Here is a 26,988-nt window from a genome sequence, read left to right on the forward strand (position 1 = left end):
CCTTAATTAATTTAAATTTGTCCGGGAAAGTAAGTTTTTTTAATGGTCTACATACATTCTAGACAAAGGCGAATCCAAAAAATGAGACTTTGTATCAACTAGATCTCACCCCCAGCATGGTTGGCTCTCATTTTCATGACCATTACTGGGTAGCTACTGTACATAGACCACACCCACGCCCACTCCCAAGGCAAGAATGCTACCATGACCTTTTTATAGGAAATACCCTTTAAGAACATCCCAACTCCCTTAGTTCCATTTCTCTGTTCAAGGATTTATGATAATCTAGCACTAGTCTTTTTCTTTGACTCTACCTGCTCTCACCCCTCAAAAAGGGAGAACCCTGTACAAGTGATGAAGACTGGTCATTTTGTCAGTTAATTAATAAATTAGCATTCTGGTTTATAACTTGATATTTTATGATTTACTTAGGGTAATTTAATTATCTAGACCCTGACTGAATTGATGAAACCTTTTTCTAACCCTGTAAAGTTGAAGACCAGCAGTTGACTAAGATTTAAACACCCACAAGCCTTTGTGGGGTGGCATTAATCAGAGAATGCTTACTTCAGAAATCTAAAAAAGAAAAAAAAATTTGTGGGTGGAAATTTAAAAAAAAAAGAGTACAAAGAATAGTATAGCAAGAAAGCATTCTGAATTTTTTGTCTGTCTAATCGTTCATCTATATTTTAATAGGCTGTATTTAAAAACTAGCAACAGGTATATAGGATTTCAGATAAAAGATTTGTGCCTGAAATGCCAAATTTCATGCTAAATGAACCATTTGTTCTTAATTATCATAGTAAATGTTTTTATAAAGACGGTACTTTAGTTATTTCAATAGCCATTCCAAAGATACTTGTTTTGTAAACAATTTGAATAACCATTCCCAAGATTCGTTTTGTAAATAAACAATGTTTTGCATTTAACTGTAAAAATGCTATTGAAAGTATGAAATAGTTCTATGTTTATAGACTGGGATTTATGTAGATGTTTCATTTTAATGTAATATAAGGTCACAGGATTTGAATTGGAAGGACACACTTAGAGATCATCTTGTTCAACCTGAAATTCAAATATTTTTAAGAGTATTAGCTCAATTCCAAGCCACGCGTGTATCAGAAAACTGAATGGGGCCTGTATACGTGTATCTTTCTTTTAAGCGAGACCCACGAAACACTGGATTCCCTCTTTTTTGCGACTAAAAGAATAGGTTCTCAAGAAGGGTGAACGTACTTTTAGAAGTTACCCAGTGCACCCTCTAGCCACTCCTGTGCTGTCTGGGGGGGAAAAAATCGAGTATTTAGGCTTTACTTCCATCATGTTGAGAAGCCACCATCTCAGCAATGATCCAGAAGCTTCGTAGCACCTACAGAAAATAGTTTTCCTCACTTCTATCGGAAATCCCTGCTACAATGTAAATCGGTCCCTTTGGTGGAGCCCAGTCGCGTCCGAGAGCAGCAGCCCGAACTCTTCGGCTGCCCCCAGTCTTCTCAAGGGCTTTGCTGGGTGGGATTTGGCTATGGGTGGCGTTAGGCACGCGGTGACGAGGGGACAGGAGACGCGACCCCCGCCTTGAGATCTCCTCAGATAAGAACTGACCCCGACGTGGGCACACCAACCCCCACGAAGGACCCTTCCTGTAAAGTTAGAGACTCGGTGAGCTATAATGAATCTCTCAGTTCATTTAACAGGCCCCCCGTCCCCAGGTCCTCAGAGACCCGCCTCTCTTCAGGGGGTCCTGTACCCCCCTGGGGGCGGTGACTGACAACGCTCAGAGGGCGAGAAACGGCTCTCTAAACCGCTCTCTGGGTCCCTCTCTCCCCACAATGCACCGGGGCCAGCAGGAAGGCCGCTCCGACCCCTAATTTTCCCGCGAATTCAGTTCAAAGAGGCGGCCGGGCCCGCGATCGGCCGCGCGCACGAGCCAACCAAGCCGGGCCTCCTGGAGAAGCGCCTCCGCGTGACTGACGGGAGAATCCGCGGGCCAACGGGCTGGGCAGCCGGGCGGCGCGCGCTCCCGCCGTCCAATCAGAGAGCCGGGCGGGGGAAGTGGGCGGAGCGAGGCCAGGGTAGGGTGAGCGGCCTCCGGAGCCGAGCGGAGCTGTGAGGAGGAGACACTTTTTTTTTTTTTTAACCTCCCTCCTTCCCTCCTCTCCTCCTCCCTTCCCTTCCCCTCTCCTCCCCTCTCTCCTCCTTCCCCCCTCGGTCCGCCGGAGCCTGCTGGGGCGAGCGGTTGGTATTGCAGGCGCTTACTCTCCGGGGCCGCCCGGCGGGTAGCTGGCGGGGGGAGGAGGCAGGAACCGCGATGGCGCCTCAGAAGCACGGCGGTGGGGGAGGGGGTGGCTCGGGGCCCAGCGCGGGGTCCGGGGGAGGCGGCTTCGGGGGTTCGGCGGCGGTGGCGGCGGCGACGGCTTCGGGCGGCAAATCCGGCGGCGGGGGCTGTGGAGGCGGTGGCAGTTACTCGGCCTCCTCGTCCTCCTCCGCGGCGGCAGCGGCTGGGGCCGCGGTGTTACCGGTGAAGAAGCCGAAAATGGAGCACGTCCAGGCTGACCACGAGCTTTTCCTCCAGGCCTTTGAGAGTGAGTGTGTACGGGGCTTTGAGGGCAGGGATCTGCGCCTATTCCAGCATTGGGGCGACGGGACATTTCTCTTGGGCAGCCCCCCTTCCTCACCGGGAGCCCACTTGATTTGGGAGTGGAGGGAGAAATCGAGGCGGGTATATTCCCCCTTCAGGGTTTGCGCCTTAATGAGATTGGAAGTCTAGGGCCTTTTGGGGAGGTGGAATAGGGGGTCCGGGCAGATTCTTGACTCCCCGGAGGTCTACACAAGAGGTTAGGCAAAGGGGCCCCACGTTCCGAGCAGGCGGCTTTTAGATGAGGTTTCAGTTGGAACAGAGGATGCAGGCAGATCCCAAAGACTAGTTCTTGTTTTCTTTCGTGCCTTTCGTACTCTAAAAGTGCAAGGGTTTCGGTTGTAGGTTTTGAGAAGCACAATTAAGCCTGTGAAGGGATCAGTGCAGTAAAGCCGGCCAAATTGTCATTAGTTTGAAATGCCTTCGCACTAACTTGGTGTTGCATATTAACACGACACGTTTTGATGCTTTAGATCTTTCAAACCTATCAGCCCATTTTATGGGTATCAGAACTGAGACGGGGAGTGTTTAAGCGTCTTCTCTGGAGACAACTCCGGAATCAGCCCCTTAGCGTGTCTTAATTCCGGACCATTTTCTTTTGTCAATTTTGGTTTTTAAGGTCTGTTTCGGGGGCGAAACTATGACTTACTTGGAAAGGGGAGCATGGTGTCTGTGAAACAAACAATAGAACTTATAAAAAACATCACGACTATAAATAAAAACTAACTGTTCTTTAATGAATGTTATATCCTCATTCTTTTCCTTTCGTAGTTTTGAATGGATGTTATAGTTGGGTGATCTTTAATAGATAAATATCGTATAGAAACTTGAATAAACCCGGCCCTACCACTGAATGTCTTTATTTACAATTTTCCCCTGGCATATGTTAAAGGCATGGTATCAGCTGTGCTTGGAAAGACGTATTACATTGTTTAATACCCTTCATTCTCTCTCGTTAGTGCTTCATGAAATTCTAATTGGAATTTTATAGAAGAAATTTCAGTTTTTATTGAAGTGAATATTCAGCCTCCTTGAGAGAGATTCACATTCTTATTTTTACTTAATTTACTTTCAAAAATATGGAGAAGCTGTAATTGGAAATATGGTGGAGAACTATGACAGTAAACATACATGTTGGTAATCCTTTCTAAAAGACTCCACCTCCTTTTAGTTTAATTTGAAATTAAAACTAAATTAATTGAAGATTAGGTGGGAATTTTGAAAATTCTTTCTAAATTATGAGAAGACATCCTCCAAGAAAGTTTTAACTGTTTGCTTTCTGATGAGTCCACCTTGGAGAAGCCAACTGTCACTAGGAGCTAGATCTGGTTACAAACTTAATTCTCTAATATTGGTCTTAGTTTCTGGGACATTTAAATGCTTTAATTACTAATATAGCTACTCATTTAGTTGATTTTGATACTGTTTTATTTAAAGAAACGTGGTACTAATAGTTCATTAATGTAACTGGTACGTACTATGGTATATGTGTATACAATATTTTCCATCTGAACCCTAAATCCATTCTAGCAAATTAAATTTTAACTACTCAGCATTAAAAGATTGCTTTGAGAATCTGTCAATTGCTTTAAAAATCTGTGTTGAGGTAATGTTTACGTTGAGCAAAACATATATTTAAACTATAATTAAAATAATCATTGAGGGTTTTAGCTACAAATTGTGTCTCTGAATGTCTTTAATACTGACTTTTAACATATCTGTGGTAGGACATCTAGGAAAAGTTTCATCCCATTTTGGCTGATTATTATTCAGATTTTTAAAATCACCAGTTAAAAAGTGAAATTTTTATCTTGTTTGGTATCAAATAAATAGTTCCTCTCCTGACTCGGACTACCTCATTTCAGCTGCTTTTTGGAAAGAGATGGGTTATGAATAGCTTAAATTAGTTAAATTTAACTACTGTTCTTCAGTTCAGAACAATAGGTACCTTAGAAATGCAAGGTTTAAGAACAAAAGCGTAAAGAACTTTATGTTTAAAATAAATGGAGATAAATTTTGTGAATGTATGTCAAAAATGGAATGTATTTTGATCTTATTGTACATATTTTCTTGGTGTAATATTTAGTACATGATTTCCATAACTGGTGATCAGTTTATATTGGGGATAACGCAGGCTGGGTTGGTATTTTCCTGACAAGTTAAGTGATAAGAAAATTTAGATAATGTTTGGATTTTGTTCCCTGTTACCTAGAACCAACACAGATCTATAGATTTCTTCGAACTCGAAATCTCATAGCGGTAAGTAATCAACCAAATTCAGCAATATAATTTTTGTTCTTAAGAACTTCATTGTTATTTAATTTTAATATTTTTGAAACTTTTTTTATAGCCAATATTTTTGCACAGAACTCTTACTTACATGTCTCATCGAAACTCCAGAACAAACATCAAAAGGTACGTTTTGTGAATCTTATTTCAAACTGATCAAAGAATGTTAAAGTTGTTTTTTTTTTTAAGTACTATTTCTAATTAAAGATTAAATATGAAAACTGAGGTGGAAGAGTGACTGGTTGAATTAGTTGCAAAGTGATTTTTGGTGCTAGTTTGTAAATCCCAGTTTATTACCAAATTTTTTTCCTAATAGAAATTTCAGTAGTGAAATGAATGAAATTAGTGTTTTTTTCTTATGCTGCTAGTATTTAACAGTATCTTATATGTCTAACAATAAAGAATTAGCTCCTGTAATGATAGGTTCAGAAAGTCTCATTTAATATTTTTGATGATGGTTTACTGAAGGGGTAACACTTTTGAAATCACTAGGATGAACGTTCTGAAAAAACAAGACTTAATCATCTGGTCTTAAAGTAGAGTCTGGAGGTGTGGGTTAGAGCTTATTTTTTGCTATGTAACTTTTAGCACTTAACCGTATGTAATAATATGGAATGCCAGTTTCTTGTTCTAGATGAAAGATTATATTTATCGAGCATATCAAGTGAACAAGTTTAAATTTAAAGGAGAGAACTTTTTCTATTCAGCATTCAGTTCTGGTGTTATTTTAGTTTTAGTAAAACCATTAAGCTATCTGAGTAGACTAAATAAACTAAACTACTTTGGGGATTCTTTTGGTTATTAAGTAGTCATCACTTTTTCTATATAAAGACATAGTTGAGCTTTGTAGATGTATCTAGGTGTATTTTGAAGGATTGAAATGTTAAAACTTCTGGGATTCTTTCTGAACCTAGAGAAAGAGCATTGCATTTACTAATAGGTAAAACTTGCCAAGCACCTAAATAACTAGGAAACAGATGAATTAGTCGACAGAGTTAAATTTGTCAGCTCTTTGTCTGTGTACTCCATTATTTGATCTATGCCAGGGATCAGCAAACTTTCTGTATGAAGGACCAGATAGTAAACATATTTTAGACTTTGTGGGCCAGGAGGCAAAATCGAGGGTGTTATGTAGGTACTTAGATATAAAGAGAGACAACAAATGTCCACGCGTTTTTATTGACAAAATTCTAACTATAGTAATAATTGGTACAATTTTTTGTGATATAGGCCTACTAGTGAGAAGTGTGGGATTCCTTTTTTTTTTTTTTGACATGGTTGGGAGGTAGACAATATTTCCCTTAGTTGAGTTTTATATTTAGTGTTTCTTATCATCTAATGGGGAGCCCTGCTGGTACAATGGTTAAGAGCTCGCCTGCTAACCAAAAGATCGGCAGTTCGAATCCATCAGCCCCTCCTTGGGAATACTAAGGGACAGTTCTACTCTGCCCTACAGGGTCTCTATGAGTCAGAATTGACTGGACAGCAGTGGGTTTGGTGTTTTTCTAAAATCATCAAACGGATTGCAAATGTTTATCTGTAAAAATCATTCTTGGCTCATAGGCTGTATAAAAACAGGTGGTAGGCCAGATTTGGACCATGGGCCATAGTGTTTAGACTCCTGATTTATAAAAATAATAATTTGATTTAGTAGTTAGGGTTTTTTTTTTCCATTAAAGTATTTTTTAATATGGAAGACAATTGAGTTGTTATTTATGATGTTGCCTGATTTTAATTTTAAAAACAAGTTATTTTAAAATAAGTTTGAGTTGATCTATAATTGAATTGAAAAATACTACTTAAAATCTAAGTTCATCATTTTCCTGTCATGTTTATTAGACTATTTGTCTCATCGTGAGATACATTTCTGCTGTCCGCCAGTGGGCGGAGGCAATTTTAAGGCTTGGTAGTGGAAACTGATTTTCTTAATTATTGCACTTCAAGTAATTTTAGCTTTAAGGAAGCAGTTTGCTAGCCAAGAAATATATAAATCCCACTTAGTTTATGTCTATACAAAAATGCTAAGGAATCACTTAATTCTTTTGTTATCTGCCTGGCTTATATAGTATAAGACTAATTTTTAACAAATTATACCACAACTCATCTTCAAATGAGCGCTGTCATCTAGTTGGTGATTTGCCCAGTGATTGTGCCTTTTGTTCAGAATGTTTTTGGACTCCTTTTTAGTGTTACAACAGTATTAATATCCGTTGTTGGAATAAACTTGAAGTCCTACACTCAGTTGTATTGAATAACTTGCTATATTGTTAAACACACGTTATACTCTAGTCTCACTTCCTAGAAGTATTAAAATTCTATGTGCTAGCACTACACTGACACAACAGAAATAACAGGTGAGGAGAAGGGCATCTTTTATTGAATCCATTTCACTAGGTTTTGTGTGAGCTGTTTCTGAACCCTCCCAAGAAAATTTCCTCAAATTGCTTGAATTTTTAAAATATTCTCCTTTCAATGACCTTTTGCAGTGGTTAAGTGCTGGGCTGCCAACCTAAAAGTCGGTGGTTTGAACCCACAAGCTGCTCCATGGGAGAAAGATGTGGCAGCCAATAAAGATTACAGCCTTGGAAACTCTATGGGGCAGTTCTACTCTGTCCTGTAGGATCACTATGAGTCAGAACCGACTCGACAGCAATGAGTTTGATAATAACAATTTCCCTTGTTAAAACTGAGAACAGCAGTACCTTTCTAAAGAAAAGAAATACTTGGTGTTGGAAGAGGGTCTGTGTTTGTGTAGTTGCTTATGGTGTTTGTTTGTTTTGTTTTTTCCTAAGGAAGGCTGAGTTGCCTTTATGATCTCATCTGTTTCAGATGGTGGTTAATACTCAGTTCTCCTATGTACTCCTCCTATGCACAACTTCATAATGTTGGAATTTATAGTCTTGTCTTTCTTCTTACAAATAGAATTCCTTCTTAATCATTATATAAATATAAACATTATTCTTAGACGTTTCCAGTAACTTCACAGCCCTCCTTAATAGTACTTTTCATATTTATACTGTAAAGTTCTTTGTAAATAGTCCTGCATTCTTCTTCCTTCTCTCTTATCTGTGGAGATTGAAAATGCATTACCATCCTTCATAAAGTACTTCTTTCTATTCTCTATTGGATAAAATTTTAATATTGAAGTTTTCAGTAACTCTGAAGGTAAAGAGAGAAGCTTTTTTTTAGAAAAAAGGTCTTATGTTAACAGAGGCTATTCCCGTTCACCTGAAACATAGATTGTGTCAGTGTGTCAGTTCTGTTCTTCCTATCAGTATTTATTGCAATGTATTTACATTAACATTTCTTGCTGATAGTTTTAATTATAGGGGTTGATTACAATAGTTGTTTTTGAGGAATGAGCAAATGGTAATTTCTAGTATCTGTATTCAAGTTTTATGAAGTGATAAATTAATGTGGAATACATTACGCTTTTAAAGTACTAAATTTAAAGAGAACATATTAGTATAAAGGGAAACGTTTGTTTCCAATTAATGAATTACTTTTTTTCTTAAACTTGTCAAGTTAAAAGCTAATAATTTTATTATTTGATGGGCATGTCCCCTAAACTTAAATCTTTTTTGTGATAGTTATAACTATCTCTTCAATATGACCTATCATTTAACTTTAGGCTTTGCTAATAGTTTTTGAGAATGCCTTATAAACTTCATATGTTTTATAGAAATCCATTTTTATGTGATCGTAGCAATACATAATTTGTCAGGGTACTTAATAGAGTATGAATGTTTTAAAATATACATAATTTGCATTTGTTTGGCTCAGTTTAACAGATACTCGAATACCTACCAGTAAAACATGGCACTATGCCAAGCACTACATGGTTTTCTTTGAAGAAAAGCAGTCTGCCCTTCAGGAGCTTATCATCTAGTTTCATATGTAGGAGACTAAATGACAAATATAAACCCAGTGCCATGTGTAAGGAGAAGTCACTCTGGATTGGGAATAATTGTAAAAGGTTTCATGGAAACCTTTGGAGTTTGAAGGCTTAGCTGCTGTACTTTGACATACGCTTTCTTAAAAGTATTCATTGTTATAGCTAATTGCCCATGAATTTTCTTACTAAAAATAATCAAAATCAGTTTTCCATCTTGCCTACTTATAGTGACAATAAAGTATGATTTGTTTGTTTTTCCCAGTTGAGAAGTGATTATTTTTGTTTATCTGTTTCTTCCAGGAAAACATTTAAAGTTGATGATATGTTATCAAAAGTAGAGAAAATGAAAGGAGAGCAAGAATCTCATAGGTAAGATAACCTATCAGTTTACATTAAGTGATATAATTGAGGAAAGAGGAAAAATTATAGTGATCATTTCCCTAGTGATCACCTTGATATAAGGAGTTAGAAGGAACCCTAGAACTCAGTTGGTCCAAACTCATACACAAATCAGGAATTCCTTCTACAGCATCCCTGGCAGAGAGTCCTTAAGCCTCAGCTTGAGTATCTCCAATGTTAGGGAACTTGCCTTTTGTTACCAGTTTCTTGCATCTTGAATCAAAGTCTCTCTTTGTAACTCTGCAGTTGGTCTTATCCTACTGCAGAGATGAAGACTCTCATTTATGGTATACTTACTGTGTGCTAGGTGCTGTGGCAGGTGCTTCACAGCATCACATCTCTTCTAAGTAATCATGTTCATATGAGAGAGACTTTTTATATATCAGTCCTTCCTCTCATTTAAATCTTTTAAGCAAAATATTCCCAACTTTATTTTATATTTGAAAAATGCTTCCTTCCATGATAGTTTAGAAACTTGACCCTTTTGGATGATACAACTTAAAATATGATATACAGAACTAATCTCTAAATCTTCTGATTAGCCTAATAACTGTCTAATCTAGACACTGTGCTGTTTCAGTTGTTCTTTATATATGTACTAAAGAAAGTTGAATGCTGTTCTAAAGAAAAACAAGGATTTGGATGGTTATTTGCTCATTCATTGACTACTTTTTAGAGAGAATGCAGAACTAAAACAACTAGATTTTAAAATGGAGTTGGAAAAATTGCCAAGATGGATTTCCCTTAAAGTTTTTAATCACATTTTACCAACTTAGATTAGGATAAATACTGGATTAATGATACTTCGTTTATGGTTTCTCATTGTTTTAGTGACTGGTATAGGAATATATTTTTGCAGTCATTTATATTTTAAGTATGGCTTTAGAATTAGGTGATTTTTAAAAAAAATTGAAAATCACATTTTTCACTTTACATTTTGGAATCTTGTTAGGACCAAAGTGTAATTTGTATTTCCATATCTGGATGGTCCTCAACTAATTAGCTAAAAGTTGAGATCCCAAATCTTTGTTTAGTCTGTCTACCACTGCCCAAGAAGTACTATAAAAGAGAGGATTGAGATTGAGTATACTCCCAGTGGATATACACTCTATTCTTGGCTTGAATTTCTATTCTAAATCCTTGTCTGGTTACCTACCCTAGACAGCTCTTGGGATCCTCAGTGCCTTTTTTACTTAAGGTATAAACTGCAGTCAGCCTGCTTTAACCTCCCTGCTTATTTTTTCCTGACCACCTTACTAGTTTGCCCTCCATCCTTCAAGTCCTAAATGAGAAGAAAGAATGAACCAAGAAGAAAACTTGACCCTTTTATCTTCCCCATCAAAGTTCTACCTTCATTGCTGCAAAACCCTGCTGCTGTCTCATTGTGACATTGGCTTTGATAAATATTACACATACCTTAAAAGTGTGTGTTGTGAGGGAGGTAGATTAGACTGGCCAATTCTCTCTGGACGATCACTCCCCTGGTATATTTTGTTCCTTTTAAACCAGTGGATTCAGTAGGTAGGCCAGTACTGTAACAGGAGTGTTGTTAACCAACTCACAGAAACATCAGAGGGTTATGTAAAATTCTGCTTGTCATTTTGCAAGGCCATTGTTTTGATCCTTAGTTCCACTTGAAACTGAGTTGGCCTCTTCAACCCCCTAGGATCTTCTATGTATGCCTCAGTGTGCTGCTCCCAGAGGCACTAAAATGAATTGGGAAATTGCTTCATTTGAAGTTTACCCCAAGACCCTATATTACTAAGTTACTACAGTGTATTTCTCAAACTGGGCATTGTTCTAAAATAATCACACAGGGCTGTCAGAAGTACCCTAAAGACCAATATATAATGCCAGCACCATAAAACTTGTAAATTCTGTTGTCAAATTCTTCAAGAGAAAACAAGCTAAATCTTTGTTGTTCTAAGACATCAGTCGAAGTTAAAACCTTAAATCATGTACAGAGATATCTTTATTCCTCCATTCTTTTTCTGTAGCATCTCAGACATAAAGATCTCATTCAGTTTGATTGGATCCTGGACCCGTTCAACAGTTGCAGTTTGGGAGACTTTTTCAGCACTTCCAAAATTGTAATATCTCCATTCCCAAGCCCAATTTATTTCATTCCCCAAAGTTCCAGGGGCAGTATCAAGATATAAAACAATATAACAATGCTTAAGCTCCAAAGTGAGAACAACCAAATGCCAGAACTAATTATGACATTTGTAGTGACTTACAAACGAAGTCAAATCCCCAGCATTATCTGTGCGAAAGAAGCTGATCTTCCAGGATCTTTTATGTCTTTTATAAGCTAGATCTACAGTTGTCTTACTAGTCACAGATAATTGTAGGCATTTAATTTAGGGGAAGCAGCTGACAGAAAGAAGAGAAAAACATGGGACATTTCATTGTTTTTATTTCTCTAAGGTATCAGTTAATTCATGACAATAGACCAGAATTGTCATTTGTAACCTTAAAATTCCAGAATACAGTTTACTGTCTATGCATATTGTTTCTTTTTCTTTTTTGCAGGGTACCTGCAATTAGCAAATTTTAGAAATTCGTAGTGATGGCACTTCTGGTCCCTGGGTTTTTCTTGCCTGATGTGCCTTTTTGGTGTGGTTATGTATATTTAAAACATCTGTGTTTTATTTTTAGAATGTCTGATAAAATGCCTTATATCTTTTTAAGCTTTTGTTTCTGGTACTCCAGTTTGGAATTTATTGTGGATTGGGTTCTGACCAAGGACTATGGCTTATAGAGTAAATTTCTTGCTTTTTGTAGTATTCCAACCTAGCAAGATCCCAAGTGTTCCTTGTGCTATCAATCCTACCAATTCTGGAACTCTCTTGTTGTAACTCCTGTCTCCTAAGGGCATCTCCACTGACTGAAAGGCATCATGAAAAGATTTCCAAATTGGAGTTGCCTCCAGAAGTGTTTCTCAGGGCCAAATGAGAAGCAGAATGTGTCCTCTCTTATTCTTCTGTTTATGGCCTACTGTTAGTAGCTGGAGAAGTCCCTTCAAAAGATACCTGAACTAGAACTTTTACTAGGGGTATATGTTTAAGTCTGTATTCTTAGTAGGTTGACAAGGCAAAGTACCTTTTATAACTTCTTTTTCCACATTACAGTGTAAGCTTTTGAATTTCTTAGGCATTGGTAATTCTTCTTTTCTAAACATCCCCCTTTCTAAACATCTTTTTGTACTATAGTGAGATCTGAATCTGTTTTTTTCTGGGATTCCCATTTCCTTCACATGCCATGTCCTAGGTACTCTAAGCCTTAGAGGAGATGTAATGGTAAGCAGACCAGATGAAAACCCTCCTTTTATGGAGCTTAGTGTCTAGGGGGAGAAGAGATAATCATATACTAAATATAAAATAGGTTCTGTAAGAAAGTATAGGAAAACTATGCATGTACAGAGCAGGAGAACCAGCACCTGTTTGAGGTGTAGGATTTGGGAATAGGGATAGGTCAGGGAACGCTTCCCTGAAGCAATGACCTGAGATTTGAAAGATGGATATTGGAGTAAAATGGGGCAGGGGAGAGGCAGTGGCATCACTAGAAGGGTGTAGGGGTTGTGGACTGCACCTCCTGACACTCAGGGTGACACCAAAATGTCTCCAGGTTACCCAACAGCAGCCGAGATGCTGTTGGGGGAGGGGCCGCCAAGGCAGTGGCGTCACTAGGGTTGGTGTCACACCATCACCCAGTGTGGTCACTTGTCACCACCACTCCCTCACCACCTGCCAGTCACTAGGATTGGTGTCACCCGGTGCAGTAATGCCTCACTACCACCACCCTCACACACACACCCCTTCCCTCCCCCGTCACCCACCAGTTAGGGTGCTGGTGGCTGGGCTGCCATGCCCGCCATTGGGCAGTGAGGAGGATCTCCACCCTAGCCAATGGGAGAGAGGAGGAGTTGCAGGGAGCCGCAGGAAAGGGCTGGGCCAGGCTACTCTGGCCGTGCAGGGTGGGGTTTGCTGTCTGCCCCTGCCCACCCCCAGTGGTTGGAGGAGTGTGACACCATAAATTACTGCACTGGATGACACCAACCGTAGTGATGCCACTGGAGGGAGTGTAAGCAGGCAGATGGTTCTAGGTAAAGGGAGTATGATAAGTCATTTGAGGAACTCAGAAGAGGCTAGAGAGTGACATGAGATGAGGCTGGAGCATAAGGCTATCACCAGATACTGGCGGGCATTGTGGGCTTTGTCAAGATGTTGGTCTTTATTGTGAGAAAGCCATTAAATTATTTAAATGGAAGCATTGCATTAAAGGTTTTCCCCTGCCCTTCTCTTTTGTGGATTCAGCCACATTTTTAAAACTTCAGGCCACTTCTTAAGTTGGTCCTATTTCTTTTCCATCTTGGTAAGATTTGATTGTCCTCCTCTTTTCTTTTTTCCAACGATCCTGTCTTGACTATCAGTTTGAAATTATTTTCAAAGTGACATATTTTCACTCTTGAATTTTAGTTGTTTTTTTCAGAATCTGGGCCATCAGTTTTTTTAAAATAATATTTTATTGTGTTTTAAGTGAAAGTTTATACAATAAATTTGGTTCCCCTTTAGCAATTTTTATACAGATTGTTCAGTGCCATTGGTTACAGTTTTTATAATGTGTCAGTATTCTTATTTTTTCGATTTTTCCATTCTGATTGTTCTGTTTCCATTGATCTAGCTTCCCTTCCCCTTCTCATCTTTGCTTTTGGGTAACTGTTGACTATTTGGTCTCATATACATAGTTAACTGTTTAAGGGAGCACATTCCTCATGGGTGATATTGTTTATTTTATAAGCTAATCTATAATTTGGCTGAAAGGTGACCTGCAGAAATAGCTTCAATCCCAAGTTCAAAGGTTATCTTAGCGCAGTGGTTTCGGGGGGTTCCTCTAGCCTTTATTGGTCGAGTAGGTCTGGCCTTTTAGGAATTTGAATTTTGTTCTACATTTTTCTCTTGTTCTATCCAGGACCTTCCATTCTGTCCCGGTAGTGATAGCTGGGTACCATCTAGTTCTTAAGGTCTCACCTTAAAAGAGGTTGTGGTTCACGTGGGCTCTTAGTCCCGTAGACTGGTTTCTTCTTTGAGCCTTTGATATCCTTCATTCTCTTGTGCCCTGTATAAGTAGAGACTAATAGGTGTATCTTAGATGGCCACTCGCAAGCTTTTAAGACTCCAGACACACTACTCGCCAAACTAGGATGTAGAACATTATCTTTGTGAACTGTGTTATGCCAGTTGTCCCCTGAGACTATGGCCCCAAGCCTTTTCACCCAGTAAACTAATCCTGCGAGTTGTTTGGATATGTCTAGGAAGACTCCATAAGTGTGCCCCTGTGTGGTTTGTTATATAAGTTGATATATACACAGCACATACAAGCTTGTGTAGACATATGTCTACAGATACACCTATACATGCACATGCGTTTTCTCATATATGCCTTCCTATAAACATACATGCATCCATATCTACCTACATAACCACATACATATATTTTGGTTGTTTTTAGTGTTGTTGCAAAATTGTGTTACAGCATTTACTAAAATTGTCCCTTTTTCAAGAGCCTTCCCCTAAAGGCTGTGACCTGAATTTTGACTTCTAGCCTCTGAACTGTGAGAAAATAAATTTCTGTTCCTTAAAGCTAAAAAAAATAAAATAAAATTGTCCCTTTTTCTTGTGTACTTTGTCTGTTTACCTTGGTCACGTTGTGCTGACTTTACCCATATTTGGGATTGCCTTTCCCATCATCCAAAGTAACAAGTGTCTACTGTCTAGAAAGTGATTCGCCCTCTGTCTCTCTCCCATCCCTGGTAACCCATCAAAGAGCTTTGCTTTCTGTGTGTATATCTATTCTTTTTATAATAGTGGGACCATAAAGTATTTGTCTTTTGTGATTGACTTGTTTCACTCAGCATGTCCTCCAGATTCATCCATGTCATGTTTCACGGATTCATTATTTATAGTTCTATAGTACGTAAATTTCTTTTTACATATCTGTTCCTGAAGCTGCCTCATCAGGTGCCACTGAGCATATCTGATCATTAAAGCAGAGTGTTCCAAAACAAATTAAAAAAAAATTTCTTTATATAATCTTTAGATGTATAATAATCTTTTCATTTACTATTCTTATGGAAGGTGATTCACTTAAAAATAATGGATCCTACCCCCATACACACATACATACCAATTCAGCTTTATCTTCTCACTACAGAGTGTTCCATTTTTGTCTGAACCCCATATTTTTGAGACCCTGAATTCCAGAATAATGGACTTGATGTAGTCAATGATTGTTCAGCTTTATACTTCTCGGGATTAAACATGGAAGAAAAATTGGGTAGCTAGCATCTTAATAGTGCAGGTGCCAAATAACTTACTGTTTTGAATACAGCTATGACCCTAGAAATGAAATCTTATACTTGCAGCTATCAGATTAATGTGTAGAAGTTAGAGGCACTAATCTTGGTTTTTTTCTAGCATAAAAACTTTGGTTACTTAATAGGATCTGATGATTATTAAAGGTTGAGGTTCCTACATGAAGCTTGTTTCAAAATGTTAGTCTCTTATGAACTTAACCTCATTCTGTAGACTGCTTCAGATCTGTCAGATGTTTGTGCTTGGAATCTAATATCCCAAAATTTCAAATTCCTCATCTAGTTGCCTATTGCCATATTGCTTGCTCCCTGAGGAGATGTGAAGAGGGAACACATCAGGTAGATGAACCAGATCCTTATCTCATATCTTATCTGGTCATGTAAACTGGATCCAGTGCAGCCTAAGACAAATAGGCCTGACCAACTTTACATGTTTATTTTCTTTCCCTTCCTCTGATCCAGCTTAACCAATTAAAATGTGGACACAGTAGCTGTAAGGCAGGGAAGAGAGAGAATCAGGAAGGAAAAGAAAACTTTGCCCTCTTTCCTCAGATGAAGTCATCTATGGAAGGAGTCAACTGGGCCTCACTTCACTTTATTCTAGGTGCATTATCAGAGTGTTTACTTTTAGTGAGGGAGTAGAAGTTGTTCATAGCAAGCCACATTCCCAAAGTTATTTTTTAAGTTAGTTAATTGAAATTCGTAATTCCTTTTCTAAAGGCAACAATGTTGGTAATGTTGGACGAATATGCAGGCTATCTTACTTAAACCAGTGTCTCAACATGTCTGTGCTGAAGGGATTGTTTTCTTTTATTTGTTCGTTTTTCACTTCCAGTATTTTTTAGAGTGATACTTTTGTAAAATACGCTGATCACATGCTTGGATGTATGGCACTGTTAAATTACCATAAAAGGTTTTTGAAGTCTTATTCTCAATTTTTTACTTGTTATTTATCTTGTGGAATGGTAACAGTTTACCTAATGACATCAGTTTGCAGACGACATTTTGAGTAACACTGCTGTAAAATATTTTCTGGAGTAGATCAATGCAAGATAATGTTTCTGACCTTTCAAAGTTGGAGTTTAGAATCAAATGTTCCATAAAAGCAAGGTAAATAATACTATTAGTACTGCAGTACAGGTAGTCCCTGAATTATTAGCAGTTCTGTTCCAATGACGCTGTTGTAAGCTGGTTCTAACGTTAAGTATTGCCTTTTATTAACAGTATCTTTATGCATCTGGTCTTTGGGGGTTGGAAACATTACATATAAACTTACAAATATGATAACATCAGCAAATTACAAGCTGCAACATTGTATGTAGTATATATTACTAATGATAAGATGTACCCAAAAAAAAAGCAGATGGTTGTAAGTGGGGTTCATCATAGCTCATTGTAAATTGAGGACTACCTGTATAATGGGCCATGATCCCTGCCCTTAAAGAGCTTATTACTCTAGGAGGACATCATTATCCTCATGAAAAGCATTTTTGTCTTTCTGTAAGACACTGCTAGTGACAGTGATACAGTCTCGGTTACATATGAGTTTATACCTCATTGTTGAGAAAGAATGTGTATGAAAAAATAGTGCCAAAGAAGTGGTAATTATAAGTGTTTATAAAGGTAAGAGGTGATCATTAAGCTTTCAGGTGGTTGGAGGTGGGGTTTTTGTAGAAGAGGGAGAGAGTACCTTGCTGGATACTTTGTTATTTTATGCAAGCCACACAAGCTTGAGAGGTAATATTCTAATTTTACAGATACCAGGTCACAGCTAATAACTGGAGCCAGAATTCTATTTCTCTACTTAAGTATTTAGTGGAGATAAAAGTATTGTAGATGACTAAACAAACATTTGGCGGTGGGGACTCCTTAGAAGGAGAAAGGGATGAAATGATACATACCAAATGGTGTTTTAGGAAAATTAACGTGCGTAGTGTGTAGGTTTAGTTGGAGCAACTAATAATAGGATAGCTTGGTGGTAACTAATGGATTATCTTCAGCATGTGGAAATTTTAGAATACTTTTCTCTGTCCTCTTATGTTTTGGAGTTTAGCTAATCCTGATTTGTAAGGTGACATTTATGGAACTATTTTTTATAGGAAAGTGCTAGCAATCTTTTTAATAAAATGTCATGTAAATTTTTCAGATGGCTGATGTGCTTTTTAAAAATCAACTTTGAGTACAACTAACATACAGTAAAATGTACCCATCTTAAGTATATAATTTGAGTTTGACGAATGTGTGCACTTGTAATCGTCACCACAGTCAAGATATAAAACATATCCTTTACCTTGAAAATTTCCTTTGTGTCCTTTTGCAGTCAGTCGTCCTAATGTACTTTTTAAAAATTATAGTTTACATACGGTCAGATTCACTTTTTTTTTTTAAATTCAGGTGAAGGCTTACAGAACTGTAGTACACATATTGTTTTATGACATTGGTTAACAACCCCACAACATGTCAACCCTCTAACTTCTCAACCTTTTTTTTTGGTGAAAATACACATAGCCAGAGATACACCATTTCAAAAATTTCTACATGCACAGTTCAGTGACATTGAGTACACTCTTCCAGTTGTGCTGCTATTCTCACTTACGATGAAGGCTTACAGAACAAAACAGTTTCTCATTTAACGGTTACTACACATGTTGCCCTATGACAATGGTTAACAGTCTCACAGCACATCAACAATATCAGATTCACTCTTTTTGGTGTGTAGTTCTGAGTTTTCAAAACGCATACAGTCAGGTAACTGCCACTGCAATCAAGATAAAGAACCCCCAAATTCCCTCATGCCCCCTTTATATAAGTCAGCCCTTCTCTCCTCCTGTTCTTGATATGCTTTTAAAATGAATTTCATTCATATCAGAAAGTGAGTAATGTAAAATCATTTATACTATATGAATTACCTGTTTTTAGGAATCCCATTGTATACCATTTTTATTTTTGTTGACAAAATTTATGTTAGTTCTTATTAGTTTTTCCCTCATTTATGTTTTCTAACTCCACTGGGATCTTCTACTGTTCCCTAGTCCTTTTGTCCTCTACTAATACCCTAGCATCCTTTATTTAAGTATACCCTTCAAGACAGTTTTTTTTAGGAGATGGTTTCATGGCTTCCCTCACTAAGAAGATAGAGACATTATTGCATCTTCTGTTGAATTATGTATTCACTTGCTTTTTATTTCTCTATCTTAGAAAAAGAGGCATCCTGGGCAAAGTTACATGGCTAATAACTTATTTATAATATGTACTAATTTCCAATCATTTCTTGCTCCTTAATACTGTCTTGCCTCATTATCCTTCTATTATCTTTCCCTTATAAAAATGTCTAAATTGTCACTATCACTTAAAAAAAAAGCAGCCTTTCCCTTTACTGATCCTTACTGCCTTTTACCTATTTACTTTCCTTCTTTTCACTAGTAAAAATTTTGAGTACGAGATCATTACTGTTTCCATTTCCTAACCGTCTATTCTCTATAAAATCAGTTGCTGTCAAGTCAGTTCCAACTCATGGTGACCCTATGTGTGTCGGAGTAGAACTGTGCTCCATAGAGTTTTCAGTGACTAATTTTTCTGGAAGTAGATCGCCAGGCTTTTCTTTCAAGGCTCCTTTGGTTGAACTCAAACCTCCAACCTTTTGGTTAGCAGCTGAGCACGTTAACCATTTGCACCACTCAGGGACTCCCTCTGTTCTATACAGTGGACTATAATCTGGTCTGTCTCTATCACACCACAGACACTATGCCTAGGAAAGTTATGAATGGCCCCTGATCAACACAGAAATTGCTCTCTTGTAGTTTAAGGGTACTATGAAAGCCTGTTGATAGTAGTTTATTCTGTACCATCTTAATAGTTTTCCCAGTGTTAGCAGATGTTATTCAAATCAAAAAGATCACTGTAGTTCATGCTTTCATTCCTTTTCCATAATTATTAAAATTAAAAGTGTAAATGACACATTGAAACTGAGTAGCTAAATTACAAATCTACAGATTTGTAATTATGTATTTCATCCCTAATTTAAGTGGAAAGTAATGGTTTTGTATCATTTGTTAGGAAGGTTGAATTTCCATAGCTTTAAAATATTGAAACATTCAAATAATTTGCATGGATTTAGCTACCCTTATAAAAATTTCCTTTTGAGAGGTGGGAAGGGAAACCTGTCCCTGTTTCATAGGCAAGACACTAAAGTTCAGTAAATTATCTTGTCTCTCACTCAGTAGTCTGTTTTTTTCTGCTTTACTCCTGGTGTGTCTGTGTTTTGTTTTTATTTTTGGGTTATATATATTTTTTAAGTGTATGGACATTATCTTTTAATAGGGAAAGCATGGAGTTATGGGCCTAAATAGTAATTAAGAATGAGAAAATCAAATATAAATTAGCTGAAGTAATTTTGATTTTAATGTTATAGTTTAAAGTCTAGGCTATTTTATCACAGAACATTAAACTGATAAAATTTTTGTTTGTTCTGTTTAGCTTGTCAGCTCATCTGCAGCTTACATTTACTGGTTTCTTCCACAAAAATGGTATGTACTTTAAAATTAAATATATCAGTCACTGAATTGTACATGTGGAAATTGTAGAATTGGTGAAGGTTTTGTTGTGTATTTTCACCATTCTAACAGCAAAATACCTCTGTGAATATTTTTAAAAATTTTAATATTCTTGGTGTAAATTTATAAAATTGTATTCAGTGTAAAGGATGTTCATTTTGATAACTTAATTTTTCTTTAGTTGACCTCTCTAGCAATTTCAGTTACTGCTTTATGTGGTCATTGATAAGATGTGGGGCATGTAACTTGCAACTCAAACTTAAAAGTAGTAGAGGATTTTGAGCAGGGAAGCAACATGACCTGGTTTAGATTTTAAAAGACCACTGTCATGTCCATGTGAAAAATACACTCTAGGGAGGCAAAAATCAACCCAGAGAGCTCTAACAGCTGGCAGGGAAATGCAGTGATCCTGGGGAGAGATAATGGTAGCTTAGACTGTGTCACATACACACACACACACACAAATACAGTGGTTCTTAAATTTTAGTGTTTATAGAAACATTTTGACAGGTTGTTTAAAATACATATTCCTGGACCCTACAAAGTCTCAGATTTAGCAGGTTTATGGGAGCTTTGGAGCTTGCATTTTAATCCAGAACCCAAAGTAATTCAGAAGCTGGTTTTCTGAGGAACAAATTTTAAGGTACTTTGCTTTTAAAAATTGCAGGTAGACTTTATACATAAGCTCTTGTTCGTAGCCCAGTTTCCTTGTTACTTTCTGCTATCCATTAAGTTTTAAGTAGATTTAGAAGTTGGTGTGTAAGAGATAGTCATCAGTGCTGTGTGTGATTATTCTTGAAGGTAAATGTTAGTTTCATCTGGCTTATATCTAAATAGATCAGATTCTAGCTTTTATCTCTAAACCACACTTTTGTAGTGCTTTACTATTATTAGAGAAAAAGCTGTATAATATTATCTTACCTTGTTCAGAGCCATCATTTTCAGGAGATAATAAATAAGTTGAAAATAGAAAAAAGTGTTTTCATAAAATTAAATTTCTTAGAATTAGCCCTTTTGGTTGGCAATTTTGTTTGAACTTTAAGTTATAAAGGCTAATGATGAAAACTTCCTTTTTTTTTTAAATTGTGCTTTAGGTGGAGGTTTACAGAGCAAATTAGTTTCTCATTAAACAATTAATAGACTTTTTTTGAGTGTGTGTGTGACATTGGTTGCCAACCCCACAACATGTCAACACTCTCCCCTTCTCGACCTTGGGTTCCCCATTTCCATTCGTCCAGCTTTCCTGTCCTCTCCTGCCTTCTTGTCCTTGCCCCTAGGCTGGTGTGCTCATTTAGTCTCATATACATGGTTGAGCACGTGTATTGTTTTGTTTTATGGGTCTGTCTAACCTTTGGCTGAAGGGTGAACCTCAGGAGTGACTTCAGTACTGAGTTAAAAGGGTGTACAGGGGTCATACTCTCAGGGTTTCTCCAGTCTGTTAGACCAGTAAGTCTGGTCTTTTTTTGTGAGTTTGAATTTTGTTCTACGCTTTCCTCTAGCTATGTTGGGGACTCTCTATTGTGATCCCTGTTAGAGCAGTCAGTTAATGATGAAAACTTTAATTGCCTTAGAACCTAGAATAGGTGAAGAATTTCCTGTTATTGCATCATATTTTTAAAAAACAGTAGTAAAACAACTGAAACAACTACTACCAATGGTATATAACAGTATGTTAGCTATTATACAAAGAAAACTCTATAGTCTTTTATTAAAAGAGCTAAAAGCACGCTAGGAAAGGTTTCAAAATAGTTAGAATGCCTCTCAGCTTGTCCATCTTAGATTTGTGTATATATCTTTTTAATGCAATGGAATAAAGCCTTAATAAGAAATAAATTGATATATTAGAAGAGTTTCATCACTTATCAGGTTTTTTAAGTAAGAAATTTGAAATCCGAACATATCTGTATTAGCAGCTGGTGTTAACTTCTAGTGTTGCTATAGATTTGGTCCCTCTTTTATATAGAAGTAACCTGGGTAGCATTTTTATGTTTTTTTCTCTCTACATTATTTATAATTGTCTTATAGCATCCTTGTGTCTAATAGTTCATCATGTTGATTGGTTTTGTGTAGTACTTCTCAAGTGCATGGACTCTCATGCTTTGAAGTTTTTAATTTGAATTCTGTAGGTTCATTAGCTCTTTGTTCCCAGGGACTTACAGAAAACATACACAAATTATGCCTTACTAAAACTATACCTTTGGAAAGTAGATTGGTTAAACTTTTTTTTTTTTTAATCTACACGACAAAATATGTAAAAATCAAAAATTCGTCAAATTCACCCAAAATTTTTTCTGGATGTTTTTGATGTCCATGATGAGAAAGTAAACTGTTGAGATTTCTGTTACCGGAAGATAATTTTTTAATTATAACTTTGAAATCAGTAAAAGTTGTAAAGAAGCAGATTTATTGCTTCTCTATCTCTTCAAGGTATATCTGTAGTTTTCTTTTTTAAGAATCAGGATAGAAAACCAACATCAAGATCCCTAAAATCTGATTTTTCTTTTGTTTTGCTGTTACTACTTGAAACTGCTTAGAATGAATGCCAAAAATTATTAGGGTACTATTTTCATGTTAAGTATTTTTCCAAGAGCATTTTTCTTATTACATTTTAGACGTTATGTTTTTGCTATATAAAAATGTTTTTATCCTGTACGCAACTTCCAGAAACACTGATTTGGAAGTGTTTTTTATGCACACACCCTGCATGAGAAGATTGTTCTTAAGTAGACAAAGTGTTGTCTAAAAGATCACAGAACCAAAATTATTTTGTTTCTTTGTGTGTTTATGGATTAATCTATTAAAGTAGTACTATTATATTTTTGAAGCTTAATGATGAATTAGTGGTTAAATACTTAAAGTTTTGAACTATTGACACCTTTGGGATTTTAAAAACAAGTGAATTATAGAGGAGTACTCTTGTACCTTAATTTGCAAAGCTTTTGTAAGCTAATTGATAGAGAGAATACAGAACTTAGAGTCGCTATGAGTCAGAATAGACTCAACTGCAGTGGGTTGGTTTTATTCAAAATCAAAATCCTTAAACTTCGTAAGCCTATAGGATTCTCCCATTTGAGCTTCAGAGAAAAGTTAAAAAACTAGCTATCTTTTTCCCTGTTATAATACTTAATGTTCTTTGAAATTACTTTTGACTAGATGTTTATTATGTTATTTTATCATAAATGTTAAATCTTCAAACCAGAAGTAATCAGTAAATAATTGAGCCTCTTATTTTAGTCAAAAGAAAATCACAGTAAGTAGAAAGGTAGTTATATTTGTCTTGTGAAAGGTTTATTTAAATGATTTTATATATAAGGACATTTATTTTAAAGAGTACGCTGAAAGTTTGGAACTGATTTGCGGAAAAAAGGAATCAGTAAACTTTTGAGAAGGCTTCATTATAGGAAGTCCTTTTAGTCTTTATTATTTGGAATTCCCAGTCTTATGAAAATGAGTACTGCATTTATACTTTTAAAAGTATGTATTTTGAAGTATTGATTTTCTATTTAGATAAGCCATCACAAAACTCAGAAAATGAACAAAATTCTGTTACCCTCGAAGTTCTGCTTGTAAAAGTTTGCCATAAAAAAAGAAAGGTAATGTATAAAGTGATTGTAGTAGATTAAGTATAATATTTTCTTAATAATCAAATATGTTGATGCATATATATTTATTACATTTCAAAGCCAATTTTAAAAACTTTAAAGCTTAAGAAATATGTTGATAGTAGACTCAAAACTGATAACCGCTTTTACCAACCGCCACAATCTTCATGTTTTTTCCTAGTCTGGCTACGTCTTTTCACAAAACGTTCTCATATAGCTGTCTGGCAATGAAGGGAAGAAGCTGTATTTTAGCATCTGATGCTGTGAATTAGGTTGCTTCCCTACCACTTTAGTCTCTTAGCTTCTTCCTTAGCTATTATGCATTACATTTTTAGATAAGGGATAAAAGAGTTTTCCCCAAAAGGATTATCTCTTCTGACACTACTTTCAGGGAAAAAATTCTTTTGCCAGCATTATTAGCCATTAACTTATTAATACATTGCTTCAAAATTTTATTTATAAAGATTACATCATTTCACCAGAGAAACAAGTGTTAAAACGGTTAAGTTTCCTGGACAACCCACCAAAGCCAACAGATATAATACTTTCAGTAGTCCCAAGTCCTTGGGTCTTTTAGGAGGAGTAGGAACTGACATATATGGAGGCTCCTATTACTGATGTTCTTCCAAAGTCATAATAAGGTGACTTGGAGCAAAAACTACTGGAGCATTGGTAGGGAGGGAGTGGGCTGTGGTGATAGGCAGCAGTGTAGCTCTACATTAAAAAGAAGTTAGGAAATACCATGGCCCATTCCTGTTCAACTCCCTTCAAGATATATTATTATTTAGAAAAAATATATAAAGTAAGTATAGTATGATCCTTTTTATGTTTTAAAAAATAGTATATAGGTATAAACATTTTCTTGGAAGAATATACACAACTGTAGTAATCATCTGTGGGGTGTAAGATGTAGAAGATGGGTGAGACGTACACTTTTCATTTTATACTCTTGTAGAGTAGATTAAAAAACACAAAGTGTTCTTTTCTGTATACTTTATTTAAAAACAAACAAGCTACCATGAGATATGAACTATATTCTCTTATTATAAAGGTCTTCTGCATCTTCCCATTCTTCTACCATGCTCTTTCAGTATAACTGGTTACTTGATAACCATATTTTTCATGAGATGATTGATATCCCTTCTGTTAAACAACATGTTTAAATGTATGAATTTACTGTTTTATAGTGTTGTCACCAGTGGGGTTATTACAACAGTTGTTTTTCATTTTTAATGGTCCCACCAGTTATTGTTATGCTAAAATAGAAAATTTAAGGTAAAACACTAAAATATTAAACCCATGTAAATTTTTTTTAGTTTTAATACCATATTTTTAATATTATAAAACTATTTCAGATGACCATCAGTTTAATATTGGATATGCTGTATCATTATTTTCATTATATTGGGAAAAACCTCAATTGCTTTAATATTTGGAATATAGTTGTACCAAATTTTCTTTTTGCTTCATGTAGTATCACACTTTTCAGAGCTATGATTAGGATATCAACATTACGTTTGGTAATTATGGTCTATACCTTGTTTCTTATAGATAAGATTAGAAGTTTTATTTTTAATTCTTAAAATTGCAGGCAAACAAATAAATGTAATTTAATAATCTTTACCTTTGCAGGATGTAAGTTGTCCAATAAGGCAAGTTCCCACAGGTAAAAAGCAGGTGCCTTTGAATCCTGACCTCAATCAAACAAAACCTGGAAATTTCCCGTCCCTTGCAGTTTCCAGTAATGAATTTGAACCTAGTAACAGCCATATGGTGAAGTCTTACTCATTGCTATTTAGAGTGACTCGTCCGGGAAGAAGAGAGTTTAATGGAATGATTAATGGAGAAACCAATGAAAATATTGGTAATTTTAATAATTTTTACTAGATTTTGTCATCAGAGATTAAGGTTGATAAAAATGGATTTAACCAGTATTTCTTTTTGAATTACTTTAAAACCTTGCCTATCCACGGAAGATAATGGTACAGTGCTAGAAATACATCGCATGCATTCTGATAGCGTGGCCTTTTTTGCAAATCTCATATAGTCTGATAAGATATTAATTTTATGGTAGATTGCCCTGCCCTTTAGACTGTTGGCTATTTTGCTGTATTAGATATTTAATCTGTAAGGTTGTCATTATTGCATAATGAAACTTACGTTTTATGTTGTAAAAATATATTGAATATTGAATGTAAACGACTGGTCTTTCAAGTTAATTTCTTAGCAAACAATGAATTTATCTTAATCCTCCCAAACATTTTACTGTGAAAAATTTCAAACATACAGAAAAGTTGAAACAGTTTAATAGTGAACACCTGCATACACACCACTTAGGTTCTACAATTAACATTTTATTATACATATTTACCACATATCGATCCCTTTATCCATCCTTCTGTTCTTCCAACAATTCTGAATTCATCTTTGAGTTAGTCCTTCACCCAACCTATAGGTACTGTACCAGGAATACAAAGATGATTAAACAACAGTGTTATCCTCGAGGCTCACAACCTAGCGTAGAGAGAGAGACATGAAATAAATAATTGCAGCAAAATGATGAGTACTGTAATTGAGGTATAAGTTCAGTGGAGAAGCACATGATTCCATGGAAGTGTCATGGAACAAATAAGCTTTGAGTCTTAAACTATCCTTTGAAGTTCTTAAGTGAAGAGGGGTTTGCCTAGCAAGGAAGATTATTCTAGACAGAAAACAGTATTTGCAAAAATGTGGGGTTAATGTCAAAGAATCTCAAAAAGTGAGGACATATACATATGGTAAAAATACAAAATTGAAAAGAGTTTGGTCTGAATATTTCAACTTTAGTATAATCTGTATCTCATTTGGAATAAATGTAGTATGTTTTATGTTAAGGGACCATATAGCATAAATAAAATTTTTGCTTGAATATTCAATTTATAAGAAATGTTTGTCAAATTCAGATGTCAACGAAGAACTTCCAGCTAGAAGAAAACGAAATCGTGAAGACGGAGAAAAGACATTTGTTGCACAAATGACGGTATTTGATAAAAACAGGTAATGTTGATGTACAGGTGTGGTTCTTGTAATCTTCTAGAAAGGTTTTAATTCTGAAGTATACTATTGGTGAAATTAAATATTTCTTTGCCTTTGTTTCTCTTTGGTTTATGGAGAAAAAAACAAATTTGTAAATCCTGGACTTTTTATCACGTAAAGAGCAGTAAACATAGATGAGGAGCTATTTGGACGACTCGGTTAAGATT

The 26,988-nt window shown here is 36.2% G+C and overlaps 1 protein-coding gene across 1 annotated transcript in view; it reads left to right on the forward strand.

Moving 5' to 3' along the window:
• The first annotated feature begins 2,092 nt into the window (after positions 1–2,092).
• The window catches only part of SUZ12 (SUZ12 polycomb repressive complex 2 subunit), a 41,543-nt gene continuing 16,647 nt past the window's right edge, over positions 2,093–26,988 (forward strand). Inside the window, exons 1-8 of the mRNA XM_004385394.2 lie at positions 2,093–2,582; positions 4,848–4,894; positions 4,986–5,050; positions 9,120–9,188; positions 20,068–20,117; positions 23,652–23,737; positions 25,379–25,610; positions 26,689–26,782. Of these exons, the coding sequence (XP_004385451.1) occupies positions 2,309–2,582; positions 4,848–4,894; positions 4,986–5,050; positions 9,120–9,188; positions 20,068–20,117; positions 23,652–23,737; positions 25,379–25,610; positions 26,689–26,782 (917 nt within the window). The 5' untranslated portion in view covers positions 2,093–2,308. The remainder of the gene's footprint in view (positions 2,583–4,847; positions 4,895–4,985; positions 5,051–9,119; positions 9,189–20,067; positions 20,118–23,651; positions 23,738–25,378; positions 25,611–26,688; positions 26,783–26,988) is intronic.

The sequence above is a fragment of the Trichechus manatus genome, unplaced genomic scaffold (assembly GCF_000243295.1).
Source record: "Trichechus manatus latirostris isolate Lorelei unplaced genomic scaffold, TriManLat1.0 scaffold00138, whole genome shotgun sequence".
NCBI classification, from domain to species: domain Eukaryota; kingdom Metazoa; phylum Chordata; class Mammalia; order Sirenia; family Trichechidae; genus Trichechus; species Trichechus manatus.